At 42.9% G+C, this 20,690-nt stretch overlaps 1 protein-coding gene across 5 annotated transcripts in view; it reads right to left on the bottom strand.

Annotated features, from left to right (window-relative positions):
• Positions 1 to 20,690, bottom strand: part of ATXN7L1 (ataxin 7 like 1) — a 183,571-nt gene that overhangs the window by 110,790 nt on the left and 52,091 nt on the right. For 4 of the 5 annotated variants that reach the window (XR_008443842.1, XM_054018367.1, XM_054018389.1 and 1 more), the window contains one exon: positions 14,611 to 14,715. The exons of the other annotated variant lie outside the window; for it this stretch is intronic. Coding sequence is in view for 3 of the 4 variants with exons in the window: in XM_054018367.1 (XP_053874342.1) it covers positions 14,611 to 14,715 (105 nt within the window). In the remaining variant the exon portion in view is untranslated. The remainder of the gene's footprint in view (positions 1 to 14,610; positions 14,716 to 20,690) is intronic. 5 annotated transcript variants of the gene reach the window in all.

Raw genomic sequence — 20,690 nt, forward strand, 5'->3', positions numbered from 1 at the left:
AAATTATCCAGAATACATAAAGTTAAAAATTAATACACCCCAAAAAAAGTAAGGTTAGTGCATGCTCTTGACAGCTGTTAACTAATTGTCAACCAACTCTGCCAGACTTGACATAAAGCAAGTGGAATGAGGCTAGTTTTTGTTATTTCAGTCTTGTGTGCAGTGAAAATCTAGCCTCAACATGACAATACAAAAAGAAAAAAATTGGCCTATGCTTAACATCTTTGTATTGCAAGTCTTGACAAGGTAATTAAATGATGATATGTATTAATGAAAGACACCATGTAAGAATGAGAAACCACCAAACTTCCTTTTTCATCAAGGATACAAGCGCTTTTCTTTCCTTGACAAAGGTCATAATACACTGGACAAAATATTAACAATTACAGAAAACTGTAATTTCATAGTAGAGATGATACACTTGATAGATTTACTTTTTCAGAGTTTTGATGCTGTTTCTAACAAAATATGACACTGATAATATCAGAATGCTTATGAGAAACAAAAAATAGTTATGTTCTGGTTCATTGGCTCTCAAATGAATGTTTGCTAAGGCCGCCGTTTTGACAGTTAAAATACTATATTAGTGACAGCCTAGTGACGTGATCACTTAGAAGTGTCGTAAATAAAATAATTGTAAAGAATAATATGCAATTAATTAATTAATTAATTAAAGGGCTATATCACAAAACAGTTGATTTTCCTGTTGAACAAAAAGTACTAAAGGTATGACGAATTCACCATCTGAAAATGCTTTGTGATGCAACACAATGCAATAACTTGCCTTGGAGTGTTGCCAGGTAGAATTCATCATTTTGGGGAAGAAAGTCCTTTAGTTTCTTTCGTTGTTGAAGCGTCTCACTTCTGATTTTACCCAAGAGTTTTTTATGGAAAAAAATGTCACTATAGTTTTTCTCTACTTCTGATTCATGAGTTTTATAATGACGGTGCCCAAGGTACAATTTCACCTGATGAAGTACTGTTTTACATATTGCACAAATTGTGATAGTTTCAGATGAATTTGGTTCCAACAAAACTAAATACTTGTCTTTCCACTCACTCTAAAACACCCAAAGAAGTGGGCTGTAGCCCACAAAAGCTTATGCTCAAATATATTTGTTAGTCTCTAAGGTGCCACAAGTACTCCTCCTCTTTTCCTCGTGTACATCACGGTTGAGATTTGCAGAAGGTGGTGCTGACAAGTCAGAGTTACCTATGTCACTCATGTTAGATTCAGTGTGAGATGGTCACTTCCATGCTTCCTTTTCAGCAGAAAGGTTTTGTATATCCATAATGGCACACAAAAAATGTGAAGCTGCTACTGTGGTTGGGGCTGCCCTGACTAGTGGGTTCCTCCTAGCTGGAACCCTTGGGGAGGCTTCTGGAGGCCACATACTCAGGCTGCTCCTTGGGCCTGTCCCTGGTCCCTGTGCTCCATGGTCCTCCATGTCCCTGCAACAGCTGCCACCTGTGCTCTCTCCTAGTTGGGCCCCTAAGTTCACTGCAGCGTGTACACCGTCCTGCACCTGCACTCCCTGGCTGACACTGTCCCGGAGTTGTTTCTGGGACTCAGCTCCCCAGCAGCAGTAGCAGCAGTACCACCACCATGCAGTCTCTCCTGGACAGCATCTTCCCGCTTCTGCCTTGCTCCTTCCACTACAAGGTGATTATTTCAGAGCTGGTCAGGTGGCGCCTTAGTGAGTGACACTCCCCTTCAATGGAAGACAAGCCAGGAAACAATGAGGTCTGGCCAATCAGGGCATGCCAGAGCCCCCTTGACAATCAGCCGAAGGGGGTGGGGAGAGAAGGCAGGTTCCTTCCCACAGCCAGAGGCAGCAGCCCAATAAAGTATAATGAAATATCACCAGGCCCACTTTGGGCTTGGGCACTGCTTCAGGGAGCAGAGCCAGGGGCTGCAGCAAGGCGTTTGGAGAAGGGGCTCTGGGACCCCAGAAGTCATAGTGGATGCATTCAAGAGTCACTGTTCTAGTTCAATGTATGGAGAGTGAACCATTCCCCATTCATTTTACAGCTCAGCCTTCTTCCTCTGAATCACAGCTCATTAAATTCTACTGTACCATCATCACTCTGCAAATTAGCTAATCTTACATGCATTCAGAATATAATCTCTTTGAGGATATAAGTAATTATTTGAAAGGGAAAAAAGATTTTATATTCTAGACTACTGTAGGGTGTCCTAGATATTTTTAAAAAAATGTTTCTGTAGCAAAGAGATCAAATGAAAGATTATCCTCTACGCACCCCTTGTGAAAAACAGGTATGCCAACCCTAGCTTTCATAGTTAGAGAGTGACAAATCAGGTGTGAATGATCTCCCTGGCTTGTCATTATACTCTTATATAATGAGAGTCTCTGCCCCTAATTAGAGGTATATGATAAAATGACCTTGCAGATAGGAAGCACAGAACAATAAAATCATACCACAGAAGTAAATAATGAAGAAGACCCTCTAGGTCATCTAGTCCATCTCTGCCAAAGCAGGACTGTTCTCCAGTGTACACTTACTAATATTTTGTCCTGCCTCGTTGTAATTACCTAAGTAATGGGACTTCCACCACTTCCCTGGAAACTACTTCCCAGCCTCCGATCTCACTGCTAGAAAGCTTTTCTTGATAGTCTGCCTGCCTAAATTTTGCTTTCTTAAATGTCAGTTTAACAACTCCTAAATATGCCACCATTTATTAGCCTAAACATTTCATGTTCATCTTTGGTGTTTACAGTCTACAAATATATTTGTATTTATATATTATTTAGATTCATACAAAAGTTAAAAGGGGCACCTATCCAGAGTTTAGCCAAGCAAAATATATTTACCGTAACTCAATCTTTCCTCAAATCAGTCCCCACAACTCCCTAAAAAGTTTTGTTGCTCTTCTCTGAGCATCCGCCAGTTAATCAATACATTTATGATAACAAGCTTCTTAGTATTTCCAGGGGCAGTCATACCCGAGGTGTAGTTACTACTCCATAGCATACAACTTCAGATAGCTTTACACCTCATTTTCCCCCAGCGTTCTCATCCAAAATCTTTCATTACACTGCTTTCTAAGTTTCTCCCTCCAATTGAATATCTATGCTTCAATTTAGTTTTTCCTCACATGTTATTAGCTGGTTTCTCTTCCAAGTTGAGGCTAATTTTATTTTCTGCCCATCTCCCTTTAGGGATAGGGTATTCTTGCAGTTGCAGCAAAGGATTGAAGTGCACGAGAGCTGCACTCTGTCTGGAGCTATGCAACAGGCTTCCTGTGCAATCTTGGGCACGTCACCTTACCTCTCTGTCCCTCAGTTTCCGTAAAGTGCTTTGAAATCTTTGAATGGAAGTTACTATAGATCTGTAAACTATTACCATCTACAGATTTAATTTGCTAGTAGTTCCTTCTTCTAGACCACTGCTAACCCAAACTGAGCCCTGCAGTATCCACATCTCCCCAAACATGATACTTCACCATTTATCACCACACTAAGTTCCTTCAGTCAGTTTTGAATGTAAGATTTTGAGACATTATATCATAAAATTTCCTAAATTCCAGTAATTTTATATCTACCACTTTCCCCTCATTCACTAAGTTTGTTTTATCATAAAAAAAGTCATCAAATTGGTCTGACAAGTTCTATTCTTTTTATAAACCTATTCTGCTTGTTGTTCATGGCTCCACTGACACCTGTTAAGAGAGATTTTCATTTAAAAGAGAAAGACTAACTTACAGGGCTGTTATTGCTAGGATCATCATTTCACTGTTTTTGATAATTGGAACTACATTTATTTCTCTTTAATTTTCTATTACAACCCCAGTTTTCGATTATTTAAAACCGGCTGAGGACTGTAAAGAAAAGGGGGAAGAGAGAGAAAGACAACTAGTGGAAACTGCAAGAATCCAATCTTATTTAATAAGGGGCAAATGAACAGGATTCCAGTTAATGAAAGTCATGTGGACAAACCTCTCACACCGTGGAATACTAGCTCAAAAAAATCTTCTACAAAAACAGATGTCTAGAAAGAGAGTGCATTGAGGACATGATGCCCACCCACCCACCACCACAAGGAGTACTGTGTTGCCCCCAGGTGTGTTCCAAGATGCCACTAAGGCCAGCATATAATAGCCAAGATGTCAGTATCAAATGTCTGTCTTCCATATGGTAAAGTGCACTGAACTACATTACCAGTCTCACAACTAGCTGACATCATTTAAAACTACTTTATGCAGAAGTAGCCACAACTATATGCTTGCAACACTGGATATTCATGCATATAATGTACACAGATTAAATAGTTTTAAAAGTCTAAAGCTGGGTAACTCAGTGCAATAGTACAACATACTCGTTATTTAGTACAACAGCATTTACGAGCAGACAACAGGCTCAATGCCTGGATTGACGGCACATTCTGACTGATAGGATGCCACTTGCAAATGGTTTCAGAGCAAAACTGGCATGAACCTCAGTACCTGGAATACTGAAACTGAACAGCAACCCAAGCAAAAATGTATTTCAATTATGTAGCTATATAAGCTATTATGCATTTGTCAATAAAAGCAAAGTCTATATTTTGTTTCAGTTATGCTTTAGTTTCACACACACATTCTCTCATCCAGATAGTACTTTCCTCTCCATTACCTCCACATCATGGTCTGCTGCAATCCCTAACCCCCGCAACTATGACTCCCCCGATATTTAGTTTTTAAAATTATATTAAAGAGGGAAAATAGCAGAAACACAAGACAAGAAAAAACCTGATGAGAACCCCAAGCTTCACTCTGTTTCTCTGTCAGTAGTAAAAGGCAAATCCTACAGTAAGTGGCAATAAGAACACAGATAAACTGTAACAGAGACTCCTAAAGAAATCCAAAAATAGAAGAGAAAACTGAACACCTTAACTATAACTGGCCTTGCCTTTTTCAATCTCTGAACCTAACATTATAATAATGCCTTTAAACTATTTATTTGAAAACAACAGTGTAGTTACCAACATTTAAAAAAACAAAAATAAAAACCTTTTTACTAAGATTTTTAAATAAAAATGCAAAATTGAGTATTTTTCAGGTGAGTTTTTCCACCACATGAAAAACAGAGGGTTCTCCCAGTCGATCACATTACAATAATCTAAAATTACAATTAAAAAAATAAATGAAAATAATAAAATAAATAATAATAAAAAATGCTCAAATGAATCTACAGATTAGAAAATTAGTAATGCAAAATACCTAATAAAATTCAGGGTTTAAATTATACAGATGTCCTACAGTTAGTGTGGAGGAGGAGAAAGGAGAAAAAAGGCAAAAATTACAAACCAATGTTCTGCTGGTTTCTTTTCCTGCATACCTAAGAAAGACAATAATAGTGGCCTCTATGGTGATTTGTTTTCCCCTTTCTCTGCCTCCTCCACACCTTTACAGCTGTAACTCATGACATGCAAGACCCTATGTTTTAAACTCACTTGAACAGTGTAAAGTATCCTCATATCCTCCTAGTGAGGTGTTCAGTGTCTCTGAATTCAGACAGAATAGAACAGGGCACACTGCTACACACTGCAATTGAACATATTTGATTCAGCAAATTAGTTCCAAGGCTTTCCAGAACTCAAAATAAAGTACTATTGAAAAAGGGTAAATATTTACAACACCAGAGCAGACCAATGGCCCATCTATTTCAATTTCCTGTTTGCCAGTGGCCAGTATCAGATACTTCAGAGGAAAGTGTAAACCCCCACATAATGGACAATTCTGCAATGACATGCCCTTCGGAAAAGACTCTTCCTAGCCCCAAATAGTTAGTAGATGCCTTCTGTCTAATCACATGAGATTTTTATAAATCAATTTCATCCTAGCTAGTGTAAATGCATATCTAACATAACTCCAACCCTTTTTTGAATCTTACTAAACTACTGGCCTCAATAACATCCTGTGGTAATGAGTGCTACTTGTTAATTATGCCTTGTATAAAAGAGTACTTTTATCAGTTTTAAATTTGTTTTAAATTTTCTTAGATTTTAATATATTTTTTATATGGATGACCTGGGGCTCCCAACTGCCTTTCTCTATGCCACTCATTATATATACTTCTATCACACCACCTCTTATGTGTCTCCTCTCTAAACAAACTAGTCCTAATAGTTTTAGTCTCTTCTCACACGGAAACCTTCACATTCATCTATATATCTGTTGCCCTTCTATGGGCCTGTTCTACAATATTTCATTTATATCCTTCTTGAGATGGAATGTCCAGAATCAAGTATAGTATTCTACGTGAGGGCACACTGGAAAGTTAGACAGCGATATAATATTTTCAAATAGTGTCATTCCTTCTTATAATGGAGTTAAACAAACATTTTGTTGCTTTTTTAGATCATTGCCACACACTAAGCAGAAGTTTTTATTGAGTTATGCTTAGTGATACATAGTTCTTTTCTCATGAGTGATAACTTATTAGGACCCAAAGTGCACCATGAGCTCAAATTACCCCTTTCAATGAACATTACCTTGCACATATCTACAGTGAATTTCATGTGCCATCATGTTGTCTAATTGCCTAGCTTTAGGTCTCTTTGGAATTTCTTATTCTCTAGTTAACTTATCTAAATAATTGTGTCATCTGCAAATTCTGCCAACTTCACATCATTGTCTTGATGATTAATAAACTAAACACTGATATTAGTTATGGAATCTTGAGGCTTCCCACTGTTAACCTCCTTACATGTTTAAAATTGGCCCTGTTTCCTGATATTTATCTTCAATCTCGGAAACAGTTTTTAATCTATGAAACAACTTAACCATTCATTTTGTGACTTGATTTCTTCACTTCTTGCGAGAGACTATATTAAACTCTCTTAAAAATCATCAAATTAGGAAATAATGAGAACCTACAGAGATACTATCCGAGCATCTCAAAACAGTAAACTTTGCCTGTTACCTATCTGTAAAGTGGGGATAATACTTCTTTACATCACAGGGCTATTGCAAGGATGGCAGTCATTTTAAGAGACTTACCCACAGATGCACAGGAAGTCTGTGCCAGAGATGTGAATCAATATATCCAGAGTCCCAATTTTGTGCCTTAACCACAAGACCATCCTAACTTTGTTAACTATTTTGTTGACTGTCTTAAATCATTCAAAAAGAATCGGGCAAAAAACCCTTTATATAAGCTATGCTGCTTTGTGTCTACCTTACCATACAAGATGTTTTATAATTTTTTTTTGCTATATACCTATAACAGTACTATACCTAGTACTGAAGTAAGGCTCAAAAGTCTGTAGTTCCCAGGGGCATGCCTAGCACCTTTTTAAAAGAAAAGTTAACTTTCTGTCTTCGAGTATAGTATGTGATTTTAATTATATATACTTTTTTTGTTACCAGCTCAGCCATTCCATTCTTAAGTTCCTTCAGAATTCTGGCCTTAGCGACTTGTTGCTTTTTAAATGATCATTTTGTTCCAGCACCTTTTGTCCGCTCAGTTTCTTACAGTGACTCATCTTTATCCACAAAGAATAGGGCTGGGTAGGTATTCAAAATTCCTCTACAGTGACTACAGAGGCAAAAACTAATTAGCTTCCTAGCAATGTCCTTAACTACACGGGGTTTCTCTCTTTTACTCCATGGTAGTCTAGCAGATCTACTGACCTTCTTGGAGGCTTCCTGTTTCTGACATACTTGAAGAATTCCTTGTTGTTTGCTGATTAGCTTTGGCTATTAGCTGTTAAAATTCCCTCTTGAGCCTCCTAATTTCCATTTTACAATTTACCTGTCATAGTTTACTTTCCTTGTTACTGAATTCACCATGCTGTATTTCCATGTGACAAATACCCTTCAGACATTAATAAAATCCGGTTCATGACCCATGCATCTAGGTTTTGAATTTTCACATGATGTTGGTACTGGAGCCCCAAGATCCTCATGTTTTCAGATCTTGTCCTTTTCACAAGATACTCAATGTGGCATTCATTTATTATGCTTTGTTTCACAATTCTTTTGGTAAGAACCTACCATGCTTATCTGTGGCACCTAACTGCCTGCAACATGACTTCAGTTGCTTCCAGTTGGTCTTACACATATGGATTTCTGTAATTAACTTTTAGTAAGTGCTCCTCCAAAGTGGAGGTAGTATTTTTACATTTCCTGTTCTACAGTTCTGCTGCAGAATTCCACTTACTGAATCGCTTCCTGCATACAAGACTGAACAATACAAAGGAACTATGAACTCTGTTTGCGACAGAAAAAAGTAAAAACTGACTGGGTTACCTTCAGTTTTGCTTTCTGATGCATTTTCACCTATCCTTCCTTCAGTATTAGCTACTTTTCATTGTTCTGCAATCCTCTCTCAAAAACTAACTTAAGTTGAAGTTTCAGAGGAAAATGTACGAAGCTTTCAGGAATTCATAGAAAGCTCATCAGCTTAGGCCTGGTCTACACTACGGGTTTAGGTCGACTTTAGCAGCGTTAAACCGAATTAAGCCTGGACACGTCCACACAACGAGGCCCTTTCTTTCGAATTAAAGGGCCCTTTAAACCGGTTTCTTTACACCACCTCCGACGAGGGGATTAGCGATAAAACCGGCCTTTGCGGGTCGGAATTGGGGTAGTGTGGACGGAATTCGATGTTATTGGCCTCCGGGAGCTATCCCACAGTGCTTCATTGTGACCGCTCTGGACAGCGCTCTCAACTCAGATGCACTGACCAGGTAGACAGGAAAAGACCCGCGAAGGTTTGAATTTCATTTCCTGTTTGCCCAGCGTGGAGAGCACAGGTGACCACGCAGAGCTCATCAGCACAGGTAACCGTCATGGAGTCCTCCCAGGATCGCAAAAGAGCTCCAGCATGGACCGAACGGGAGGTACGAGATCTGCTCGCCATATGGGGAGATGAAGCAGTGATAGCTGAACTCCGTAGCAGTAAAAGAAATGGAAAAGTATTAGAAAAGATCTCCAAGGCCATGAAGGACCGAGGCCATAACAGGGACACACAGCAGTGCCGCGTGAAAATTAAGGAGCTAAGGCAAGCCTACCACAAAGCCAGAGAAGCAAACGGAAGGTCCGGGGCAGAGCCGCAAACTTGCCGCTACTACGCGGAGCTGCATGCGATCCTAGGGGGTGCAGCCACCACTACCCCAACCGTGTGCTATGACTCTCTCACTGGAGAAACACACAGGGAAGACGGTTCGGGGAACGAGGAAGATGACGATGGAGGTACTGTAGGTAGCTCACAGCAGCAAGGAAGCGGAGAAACCGGTTTCCCCAACAGCCAGGATATGTTTGTGACCCTGGACCTGGAACCAGTAACCCCCGAACTCACCCAAGACCCTCAGGGCACACAGGAGACCTCTGGTGAGTGTAACTTTGTAAATATTTGTAAACATTACAAAAAAAAAGCAAGCAAGTCTGTTAACGTGTATGGGGATGGGGCGGAAATCCTCCAGGGACATCTCCAGAAAGCTCTCCTGGTTGAAATGGGGTGATTTTATTAAGGGGGACATTCAGAGGCGCCCGTTCCTGCTCTTCTGACCAGAAATGTTCCCCGCTGTTAACCACGCGGTGGGGGGGAGGGGTGAAGTGATCATCCCAGAGAATCGTGTGTGTGTGTGGGGGGGGGGGGGTGGTTTACTTGTGTTTGTGCCGCATGTTAACCGGGAAACCGCAGCCCCCTCCTTTTACATTGAAACCCCATTTTAAATGGACAACCCAATTCATCCTTGATATGGGAAATGCGCTGCTGTTTGCAACCTTTCCCGCATGTTAAGAAGGTTAAAAAAGCCAAAACACTGTGGCCTACGATGGCTGCCTGCAAGCCGAAATATGCGACCTTGTAATGAAAGAGTGTACCCATTGTTCCCTAAAATGTGTCCTTTTTAACCACCTCTCCCTTCTCCTCCACCAGCTGCAAATGTTTCTCCTTCGCAGAGGCTCGTGAACATTAGAAAGAGAAAACGTAAGACGAGGGACGAGATGTTCACGGAGCTGCAGATGTCCGCCCAGGCTGATAGAGCACAGCAGAATGCGTGGAGGCAGTCAATGACGGAGATGAGAAAAGCCCAATATGAACGAGAGGAGAGGTGGCGGGCTGAATCGCGGGAAGAACAGAGCAAGTGGCGGGCTGAAGACGATAGGTGGCGTCAGCTTGCAGACAGACGGCAAGAGGCAATGCTCCATCTGCTGGAGCATCAAAGTGATATGCTCGAGCGTATGGTTGAGTTGCAGGAAAGGCAGCAGGAGCAGAGACCGCCGCTACAGCCCCTGTGTAACCAACAGCCCTCCTCCCCAAGTTCCATAGCCTCCTCACCCAGACGCCCAAGAACACGGTGGGGGGGCCTCCGTCCACCCAGTCACTCCACCCCAGATGATCGCCAAAGCATCAGAAGGCTGGCCTTCAATAAGAGTTAAAGTTTTAAAATGCAGTGTGTCCTTTTCCATCCCTCCTCCCCCACCCATCCCAGGCTACCTTGGCAATTATCCCCCTACCTCTGTAAGGAACTAATAAAGAATGCATGAATGTGAAAAAACAATGACTTTATTGCCTCTGCAAGGGGGAGGGGAGGGTGGGGTGGGGTGGTTGGTTTACAGGGAAGTAGAGTGAACCGGGTCGGGGGGGGGGGGTTGGAGGGTTCATCAAGGAGAAACAAACAGAAGTTTCACACAGTAGCCTGGCCAGTCACAAAACTCGTTTTCAAAGCTTCTCTGATGCGCACCGCGCCCTGCTGTGCTCCTCTAACCGCCCTGGTGTCTGGCTGCGCGTAATCAGCGGCCAGGCGAGTTGCCTCAACCTCCCACCCCGCCATAAAGGTCTCCCCCTTACTCTCACAGATATTGTGGAGCGCACAGCAAGCAGCAATAACAATAGGGATATTCTTTTCGCTGAGGTCTGAGCGAGTCAGTAAGCTGCGCCAGCGCGCTTTTAAACGTCCAAATGCACATTCCACCACCATTCGGCACTTGCTCAGCCTGTAGTTGAACAGGTCCTGACTCCTGTCCAGGCTGCCTGTGTACGGCTTCATGAGCCATGGCATTAAGGGGTAGGCTGGGTCCCCAAGGATCACGATAGGCATTTCAACATCCCCAATGGTCACTTTCTGGTCCGGGAAGAAAGTCCCTTCCTCCAGCTTTCGAAACAGAGCAGAGTTCCTGAAGACGCGAGCATCATGTACCTTTCCCGGCCATCCCACGTTGATGTTGGTGAAACGTCCCTTGTGATCCACCAGGGCTTGCAGCAGCATTGAAAAGTACCCCTTGCGGTTTACGTAGTCGGTGGCTTGGTGCTCCGGTGACAAGATAGGGATATGGGTTCCGTCTATGGCCCCGCCACAGTTTGGGAATCCCATTTCAGCAAAACCATCCACTATTGACTGCACGTTGCCCAGAGTCACTACCCTTGCTATCACCAGGTCTTTCATTGCCCTGGCAAATTGGATCACAGCAGCCCCCACCGTAGATTTGCCCACTCCAAATTGATTCCCGACTGACCGGTAGCTGTCTGGCGTTGCAAGCTTCCACAGGGCTATCGCCACTCGCTTCTCAACTGTGAGGGCTGCTCTCATCTTGGTATTCTGGCGCTTCAGGGCAGGGGAAAGCAAGTCACAAAGTTCCATGAAAGTGGCCTTACGCATGCGAAAGTTTCGCAGCCACTGGGAATCGTCCCATACCTGCAGCACGATGCGATCCCACCAGTCTGTGCTTGTTTCCCGGGCTCAGAATCGGCGTTCCACGGTATCAACCTGCCCCAGTGACACCATGATTTCCACATTGCTGGGGCCTGTGCCTTGTGAGAGGTCTATGGCCATGTCAATTTCCTCATCACTCTCGTCGCCGTGCTGCAATCGCCTCCTCGCCTGGTCCGGGTTTCGCCTTGGCATGTTCTGGCTCTGCATATACTCCAGGACAATGCGCGTGGTGTTCATAGTGCTCATAATTGCCGCGGTGATCTGAGCGGGCTCCATGATCCCAGTGCTAGCTATGGCGCCTGGTCAGAAAAAAGGCGCGAAAGTAGTATCTGATGGACCAGGAGAAGGAGGGCGGGAGGGAGGGCCAAGTGACGACATGGCGTACAGGTACAGGAACAGGGAGAAACACAAACAACTGTCACACAGAATGGTCCCCCCAAAGATTAAACTGGAAACCCTGGGCTTAGCAGGCCGTTGATTTCACGGAGGAAGGGGAAGCAAATGAACACAGAATAAATCTATTTTTTACATCTTAAGGTGGCAGCCGACGCTGCAGCATGAGTGACAGCCATACCAGTATGATGATGATGGGTACCAATCATAATATACCATCATCTGCCAAAAGGCAAGGGGCTGCTGCTGTGTAGCAATGCAGCCCCATGTCTGCCAGCCCCACGTCCGCCAGCACCCAGCATCGCCCTCGGCCTCTTCTGGGTGCTTAGCAGACAATATTGGGCAATTGGCAGAAAATAGTACATTATGACTGGTAACCGTCATCATCGAGACAGTAGCATGTCTGCCCAGGTGGCCATGATTGACAGCCACTCCAGTACGACGACGACGGGTACCAGTCATAATATACCATCGCCTGGAAGGGGCTGGTGCAATGCAGCCCTACGGCTGCCAGCCCCACGGCTATCACTCATGCTACACCGTCTACTGCCAAAAGGCAGTTAGCAGCTGCTGCTGTGTAGCAATGCAGTCCCACGTCTGCCGGCACCCAGAGGACATATGGTGACGGTGAGCTCAGCTGTGCTGAGCGGGCTCCATGTTGTCTGCACAGGTAACCCAGGTAACCCAGGTAAAAAGGCGCGAATCTATTGTCTGCCGTTGCTGTGACGGGGGAGGGAGGGGCCTGACGACATGTACCCAGAACCGCCCGCGACACTGTTTTGCATCATCCGGGCATTGGGATCTCAACCCAGAATTCAAAGAAAAGGCGTGAACCGCTTCGCGGCTCGAGCTGTGGCGCAAACGTAGTATCTGACGGCCTAGGGGAAGGAGGGAGGGGGGCCGAGTGACGACATGGCGTACAGGCACAGGGAATTAAAATAAAGAACGGTGGCTGTGCATCAGGGAGAGACACAAACAACTGTCACAGACTGGTCCCCCCCAAAGATTAAACTGAAAACCCTGGGTTTAGCAGGCCGTTGATTTGACGGAGGGAGGGGGAAGCAAATGAATACAGAGAAAATCTATTTTTTACATCTTAAGACGACGGTGCAGCGTGACTGATAGCCCTCGGCATCTTTCTGGGTGCTTGGCAGCAAATACGGGGCGGTGTATGACGATGGTCTTCAGGCCTATTGCACGAGCTGCTGCTCAGGGAAGACTCTGCTAATGTGCGATGACCCGACTTGTAATAGGCCGGCTAACAGTCATAATACACCATTTACTGCCAAAAGGCAAGCCCCACGGCTGCCAGCACCCAGATCGCCGATGAAGGCTACCAGTCTACTGCACCGTCTACCGCCAAAAGGCAGTTAGCAGCTGCTGCTGTGTAGCAATGCAGTCCCACGTCTGCCGGCACCAAGAGGATATATGGTGACGGTGAGCTCAGCTGTGCTGAGCGGGCTCCATGTTGTCTGCACAGGTAACCCAGGTAACCCAGATAAAAAGGCGCGAATCTATTGTCTGCCGTTGCTGTGACGGGGGAGGGAGGGGCCTGACGACATGTACCCAGAACCGCCCGCGACACTGTTTTGCATCATCCGGGCATTGGGATCTCAACCCAGAATTCCAAGGGGCGGCGGAGACTGCGGGAACTGTGGGATAGCTGTGGGATAGCTACCCATAGTGCAATGCTCCGGAAGTCGACGCTAGCCTCGTACTGTGGACGCGGTCTGCCGACTAGAGCACCTAGAGCATTTTATTGTGTGGACATACACAATCGGCTGTATACAACCGATTTCAATAAAACCGGCTTCTATAAATTCGAACTAATTTCGTAGTGTAGACATACCCTTAGTGTCCTGGCCAAGCCCGGCCACACCCCGCCACTGCCTTTTATTTGTATAAATCAAAACAATGGACAAATAATAAACTATAGACTAGAACTTGGGGTAAAGATTTGCAGGAAATGCCCAAAAGCAGCTTGCTAAAGTGAAATAAAAAATGCTTTTCAAACAAAATGAGCTCTGATTTCAGATATCAAAATAAGGATACATTTTGTAATCTTACCATTAGCAGGCTAATTTAGAAAAAGTATTTGCACATTTCTACAATTCCTGGTATTATTAAAGCTTTTGTTGTATACACGCAACTTGCAACAGATCAACCTTCATTTCAAACTTCCTAAATATAAATCCTTGAGACCTTTCCTTCTGTGTTCTGGTTACAAGTGACCCAACTGCCCAACTTTGACAGAGACCACTTCAAGGTTACATCAAAATAGTTTTGGTCTAGTTAGTATCTAGTTACAGTTATTATCTAATTTGTTATAATAGGTTCAATTTGAGAAGCCTACCTTCTGGGATAATTATTTTAACTTTCCCTATAAGAAACTCATAGCTGCTTTCAGGCATTTGTGACGTTCTGCACTGAAAACAGACATGATGACAAGAGGATTACCTTTGCAATGCCTCTGTCATGATTGTACGCAATGATTCTTATAAGAACCATACACTGATCTGGCACTGTAATCCAGGAATGAAAATTTTCACTTACCGCAGTGCGACTGGAAAACCTGTGGCTTGACTACCTGATTGCAGATATTGCACACTACTAGATAGAAATCGTCATGAGCTGGATAATGGCCAAATAAGTGCATATCTGTGGGAAAGTTAAAAAATATATACAAGTATTAGAAGTTATGCGTTAAGAGTATATTTAAAAGAAATTAAAGATACTGTAGGATTACTAGTATTATAGTTGTAAAAACAAAAACTACGTAATATTCTCTGTAAGGAGAGTGTTGGTGGTATGTTATCAAAATAGATCTTTGCCAGCTCTAATTTCTATGATCCTTTATTTAAGCTGCGGACAGAACATCTTATTCTGACAATCAGAATACAAGAAGAAGCACCCCTGTCTAAATACTTATTGGAAATAAATGTAATACTGAACAAAGCACTCAAGAACACATTGTAAGGAATAGTCCTGCATTGGGAAAGGACTCACAAAATGAAATATTTATAGGTCTTTCCCATCTCTAATTTCTGTTATTATTTCAGCAAACAAGGAGCATGAGTTCTGCAGCAGCTAATGACTTAAGAGCTTGGCTCTCTGTGGACTATTAGCAGATTCTACTTTTTAAGAATTAGAGATAGGATTCAGGAGCCAAGGATCTCCACAGCAGCATTCTTCATTGACCAACTGGGAAACTCCATTAAATCTATCAGTGTTAGGTAAATGAGGCCCTTTGTTTTCAGTTTTACTGATTTTTACTGAAAAATTCCCAGCTTTTACAAAAGCTACTATTTTTACCGATTTTCACCCAAATTTGTACTGCTCAAGTACATGAAAATATTGCTTATGTTAAGACAATCCAATACATTACATTAGGTAGACACGGTTATGTTAATAATAAATTAGTCTAAGTGTAAATGCGAGGCTGTCAGTTAAAGTAAGAAAAAGTACTGGAAGAGATACACACATGCACATGCAGGTGTACATACTGTTAATGAGCAATCCATGAAATAAACCATAGCACTAAATTACTTAATACTCTTACTTTTCTCTATTTGTGGCTTTTTTCTCTCTTCTCCCACCCCCCACCACTAACCTCAATATTTACCCAGAGAACTGTGCATCCATTTTCACCCATTTTTAAAAATTGTTGTAACAAACACTGAGAACTTTCTGAAGTTTAAAAAAATAACAACTGAAAATGAAAGGCCTCGTAGGTAGGTAATGGTAAATTCTTTTGGGCAAACAATAAATGCACTGCTGGACTGTCAAATGCCTCTCTGAGTATCAACAATGTCAACTGTGGTCCATGCTACCCCTCAGGACAGATTCATGACTTATTCAAAGATCTCACATGATGGTGCCTTAGCACGACTTACTGCATCTGAAAAATCTACTCGAAAGCTTGTAAATGCTGCTTCTGTTCCTTAAAAGGTAGCTTTCAATTCAGCACTGCTTTGCCATTTAAAAGACAAACTCCATTTACTTAAATTAAAATTAAACATTAACAAAACCTTCTAGTGCAGGACCACCACAAAAATTACATGGCTCTGAAACACTCAAAATACCAGCTGAGAATGACAAACAGATGAATGTTTAAATATCAATTCTCTAATATACTTGTGACCTGTCTGCAAGTCTTATAACTTATCTTTATTCAAACAAGTAGCTTTTTCAGTGCGTGAATTAATGTATTACCAAAGTTGTTTCATTGTTTCTTGATAATGGTAGTGCCAGAAAGGTATGTTTTCGTTAAAAATCGTGTCATGTTCCGCACTGCCCTGTGGGAAAGCCCACTGTTTGATGCCTAGGACTAATATCACTCTTCAGGTCGAAAGGGCTGGGAGCGAGTATTTTCAGTCTCTCAGAGAGCAAGGGATGGAGCAGAGCAGAGCAGTCTCTCCATGATTCAATAAAGGAGCAGTGCTAGTGGACTTTAAAAGACCCTGATTCAACTATGGTTGGACAGAACCAGGCCCCCCTCAGTGATAGACAATATAAATCAAGAAGAGATACTAAAGGCCAGGATGTGGAGGAAAGCAAAAGCCCCAATCTATACTGCTATTACAAAGTCACGAGATCTGGTTACAACATGGTCAAAGGTTATAGTTCAGATGAAACCTAACCGTGGCCCCTTAACCATTCTAAAGCCTTATACTTTCCAAGGTTTTAGCCTTGTTACTGGGACACAGTTAGGCCCTGTCCACACTATAAATAAACCATGTTGTGATTTAACCCCCGAACTAGTTACAGTTTTAGTGCAGATGGGACCAACATTGCATACTAAGCCCTGTTCCTGTTCACAGCTATTCGTTTTACTGGTTGATAAAAGAACAATTTGGCAGGCCATTTTATTTTAATCTCACATCTAATACAGTTATATAATTTTAAGAACGCTAGAGGCCATTCCTTCTGCTTTAGCCAGAGGTTGAAGTTATTGATCTTACAAACACTTTACATTGCAGTACAGATATAGCAATGCTAAAGCCAGGGTTTTGCTACTGATTCTCCATTTGTAGATTCCCACTGTCAGAACCTTGTAACTCCATGATAAGGATTCCCTCACCAGTCTGAAACTTGGCACAAGCTCTCAGCTCAAGAATCATCCATTGCATTACATTTATGAAATGTTTCAGCCTCGTTATAAAGTTTATAAAAGTTCTGAAAAAAAAAATTATTATTACTCTTGCATCGCCTCTCCAAGCTCATCATTAGAAGCAAGCTCCCAACACACCAGGATACGCTAATCCAAAGCGGTACCAGACCCTGCCAGAGCAACTGATTCAAAACCTGCAGACATATCTCCACTGCTACAACAATCAACACCCTCCACAACACAGCTTTCAAGCTCCATATGTCCTTCACATGCCTATCACAATATGTGGTGTACCTCATCTATTGCACTAAATATCCAAATAGCAAGTATGTGGGTGAAACCAGACAGTTACTACGCTCTCAAATGAACTCACACAGGAAAATGATAAAAGACAAAAACATCATCTGTGAGTGAACACTTTTCAAAAAGCGTTCACTCTATATCTGACCTACAAGTCCTCATCCTCAACGTCTGACAGACAGAGAGCTTCAATTCATAACTTTGCTAGACATTAAAAATCATGGCCTATTACAACAATCTATAACCAACTAATGACCCCCCGCCCGCCTCCTTTCCCCCTTATGTCTGGAGTGGTGTTAATGGGCCATTTCACCTTGCATGATCCCTTGAAATGTATGTTAACTACTTGTGCTAAACACACTGTTCCACCTTGTATTGAGCTGTGACACTCCGATTGAATTTCCCAGACCTAAAGAAGAGCTCTGTTTAAGCTCGAAAGCTTATGTGTCTCACCAACAGAAGTTGGTCCAATAAAAGATATTACCTCATCCACCCTGTCTCTCTAATATCCTGGGACCAACACGGCTACAACAACATACTTTAAAAAACAGATACACACACATAGAGAGACTTATCACTTGGCAAATAAAAAGGTATAGATAATATTTAAGAGTTACATTTTGTCACTGTTCTAAATTCTTTAAGCCTCAGAATACATCCTGTATACTAGACCTTCAAAACTTGCCCAGTTCTGGGACCTATGTTAGTAGAAGTCCAGCTGTGAGAAATTACTAAAAAACAGAAGGAGTTAATATTCCAAGAATCTATCCAAGGACATGATAGAATTAGAAACCAGGCCAGGTCACAGTTATCAGAGAAGCAATTGCATCTCCACCACACACAATATTGGGGAGGCAAAATGGGGAATGAGGGGACTATTAATAGTACATTGCACCAATAGCAGTTTTTGTAGTACTGAGATGGCAAAAGTGGAGAAAAGGGTGAAATGAGTTGCACAGAAAGTGCAGAGGAAAGAGACAGAAAAGTCCTATGCCTCCTATGGCACCAAAGGGGGAATGTGCTTGACAAACGTTGAATGTTTTCAGTGTTGGTATAGCTGAGTTGGTCCCAGGATATTAGAGAGACAGGGTGGATGAGGTGAGATCTTCTATTGGACCAACTTCTGTTGGTGAAAGAGACACGTTTTTACGCTTACATAGAGCTCTTTTTCAGGTCTGGGAAAGGTACTCAAAGTGTGTTAGGTCCAACAGAAGATGATACCTCACCCACCTTGTGTCTCAAACGTTTTTAAACACAGATGTAGCTTGCATAGTTTGGTGGTCTAGTGTGAACAGGAATTTTCTTTTTTCAATGTAAATAACCATGTTTGCCATAAATAACCATGTGTCAGGGACTACAGGTCTTGACCTCTGGTCCATAATAAGTTCCGATTTGCTATCCAGTGACCTGTTAGCAGATGACAGAATAGAAGCTGAACTCTGACAGAGGACACCAGGCCTGGAATCTGATTGGCAGAATGCTGGCAGTCCTGATTGAGTCACTACTTTTTTATAAACCCAGCACAGGAACAGGAAGTTGTCCATGCAACTGGGATCTCCCTGCGTCAGACTGTTTCCCCTTCAATACCTGCTCCTTCTACTTGCTACTGATCTCCTGGTAACCTGACTGTCTCCTGACACCTGACTCTTGGTTTTGTCCTCTGATTTACCTAGGATTGTGACCTCCTGGTATCTGACCTGGCCTAATTCCTGACTCCTGTTCTGACTATGAGGTCAGACCACCCATGCCCTGGTTGTGACACCACGATTGCCAAAAATCAGGCTATTTCTTTGATGGATAAAAGCACTTGGCCATTGTCTTTGTCTGGAACAAGACTGCAGCCTTCCATTTCCTTCTGGCAGCTGGTTGGCCAAGCTTGCAAAAGCCTTACACTCATCTCAATGACAAAAGCTTTTGAACACTGCATCTAATCAATTCCAAATGTTCAGGGAAAGTTGTTGGCATCAGTGGCCAGAACTCTATTGACTTCTGAGAAAAATTGGAAAACTGAGATGGGAAAAATGGGGGTTAACTGGAGCCCCATGCCATCTTGTTAGTATAGATACAGCTTCAAGCACTTCTACAGTCCTCTGTAGATCAAACAGCTGGCTGCTGGCCCCTCAGCATAACAATACCCCATCGGCCTCTCTGCCTGTCCTCCCAATAGAGTTTATCATGTTGACACCTAGAATGATGTCTCTCTCAGACAAAAAATAATAATAATAATAATAATGATGGGGGGAAAGGGGTCAGGGAAAGTGGGGAATGGGGGCATGCACACCAAGCTCCTAGTGGGGGATGGGACAGGACTGGAGGACCCTAGTATGGGGAGGAGGAGGAGAAAGGGGGCCACACAGAGTCCCTTGCATAGAAGGAAGGTATGAAAGGGGGTGCACAGAGAATCCCTGTCATGGAGGAAAATGGCAGAGGGGGGAATGGGGACAGAAACAGAACCCCCAGCATGGGGGGGGGGAGATTGGGGTACCCTGGAAGGGGAGGAGGCAGACATGGGAGTCACAAAGAACCCCTGGCATGAGGAGATTAGGAATCACAGGAATCAAACAGAGGAGGATGGACACAGGGAACTTGTGGGGGGAATGGAGGGATGCAAGGAGCCACTGGTGCGTGCAATCAGCTCAGCCCACACAAGCTATGAAGTGCAAAATCCTCTAGCGTGTATGCTCTTAGCAGCCAATGAGCAGGTTTCAATGAATACGGTGTCATCCATTTTCATACCAGAGTTCACAGCCTTCGAATAGGAGGTCTTCAATTGTTGTCTGAACTTCCTTTGAGATGCCTAAAGACTAGCCAGGATGCTCTCCTCATGGCAATAGAAATTGCCATGGATCTTACTATGGTATTGGAGGCATCTAGAGTGGCCTGAAAGGATGATCTGGCTACCAGCTGCCCCTCAAATTACTGATTATTGGATGCACTTCCAACTGTGGCTTGACTGGTGCCTAAGAGATACTCAGTACCGCCGCAGTGGTGGTAGCCAGCATCATAGTGGAGACGTTCAGGACCTAAGATAGCAATGATGACTCTAGCTCAGCTTATATGTAGAGATCTCTTAGTACTGTGAATTATCTTATTACTGAGACACATGGTGCCACAAAAGCAGAGCAGGAGATTACAGTATCAGAGCAGAGAGTGCCAAAGTGATCATGTCACTGTTGACGGTGTACCAGAGGCAGTTAGACCCACCTCCCAAGATGGTGTTGAA

The sequence above is a fragment of the Malaclemys terrapin genome, chromosome 1, assembly GCF_027887155.1.
Source record: "Malaclemys terrapin pileata isolate rMalTer1 chromosome 1, rMalTer1.hap1, whole genome shotgun sequence".
Taxonomy (NCBI): Eukaryota; Metazoa; Chordata; order Testudines; family Emydidae; genus Malaclemys; species Malaclemys terrapin.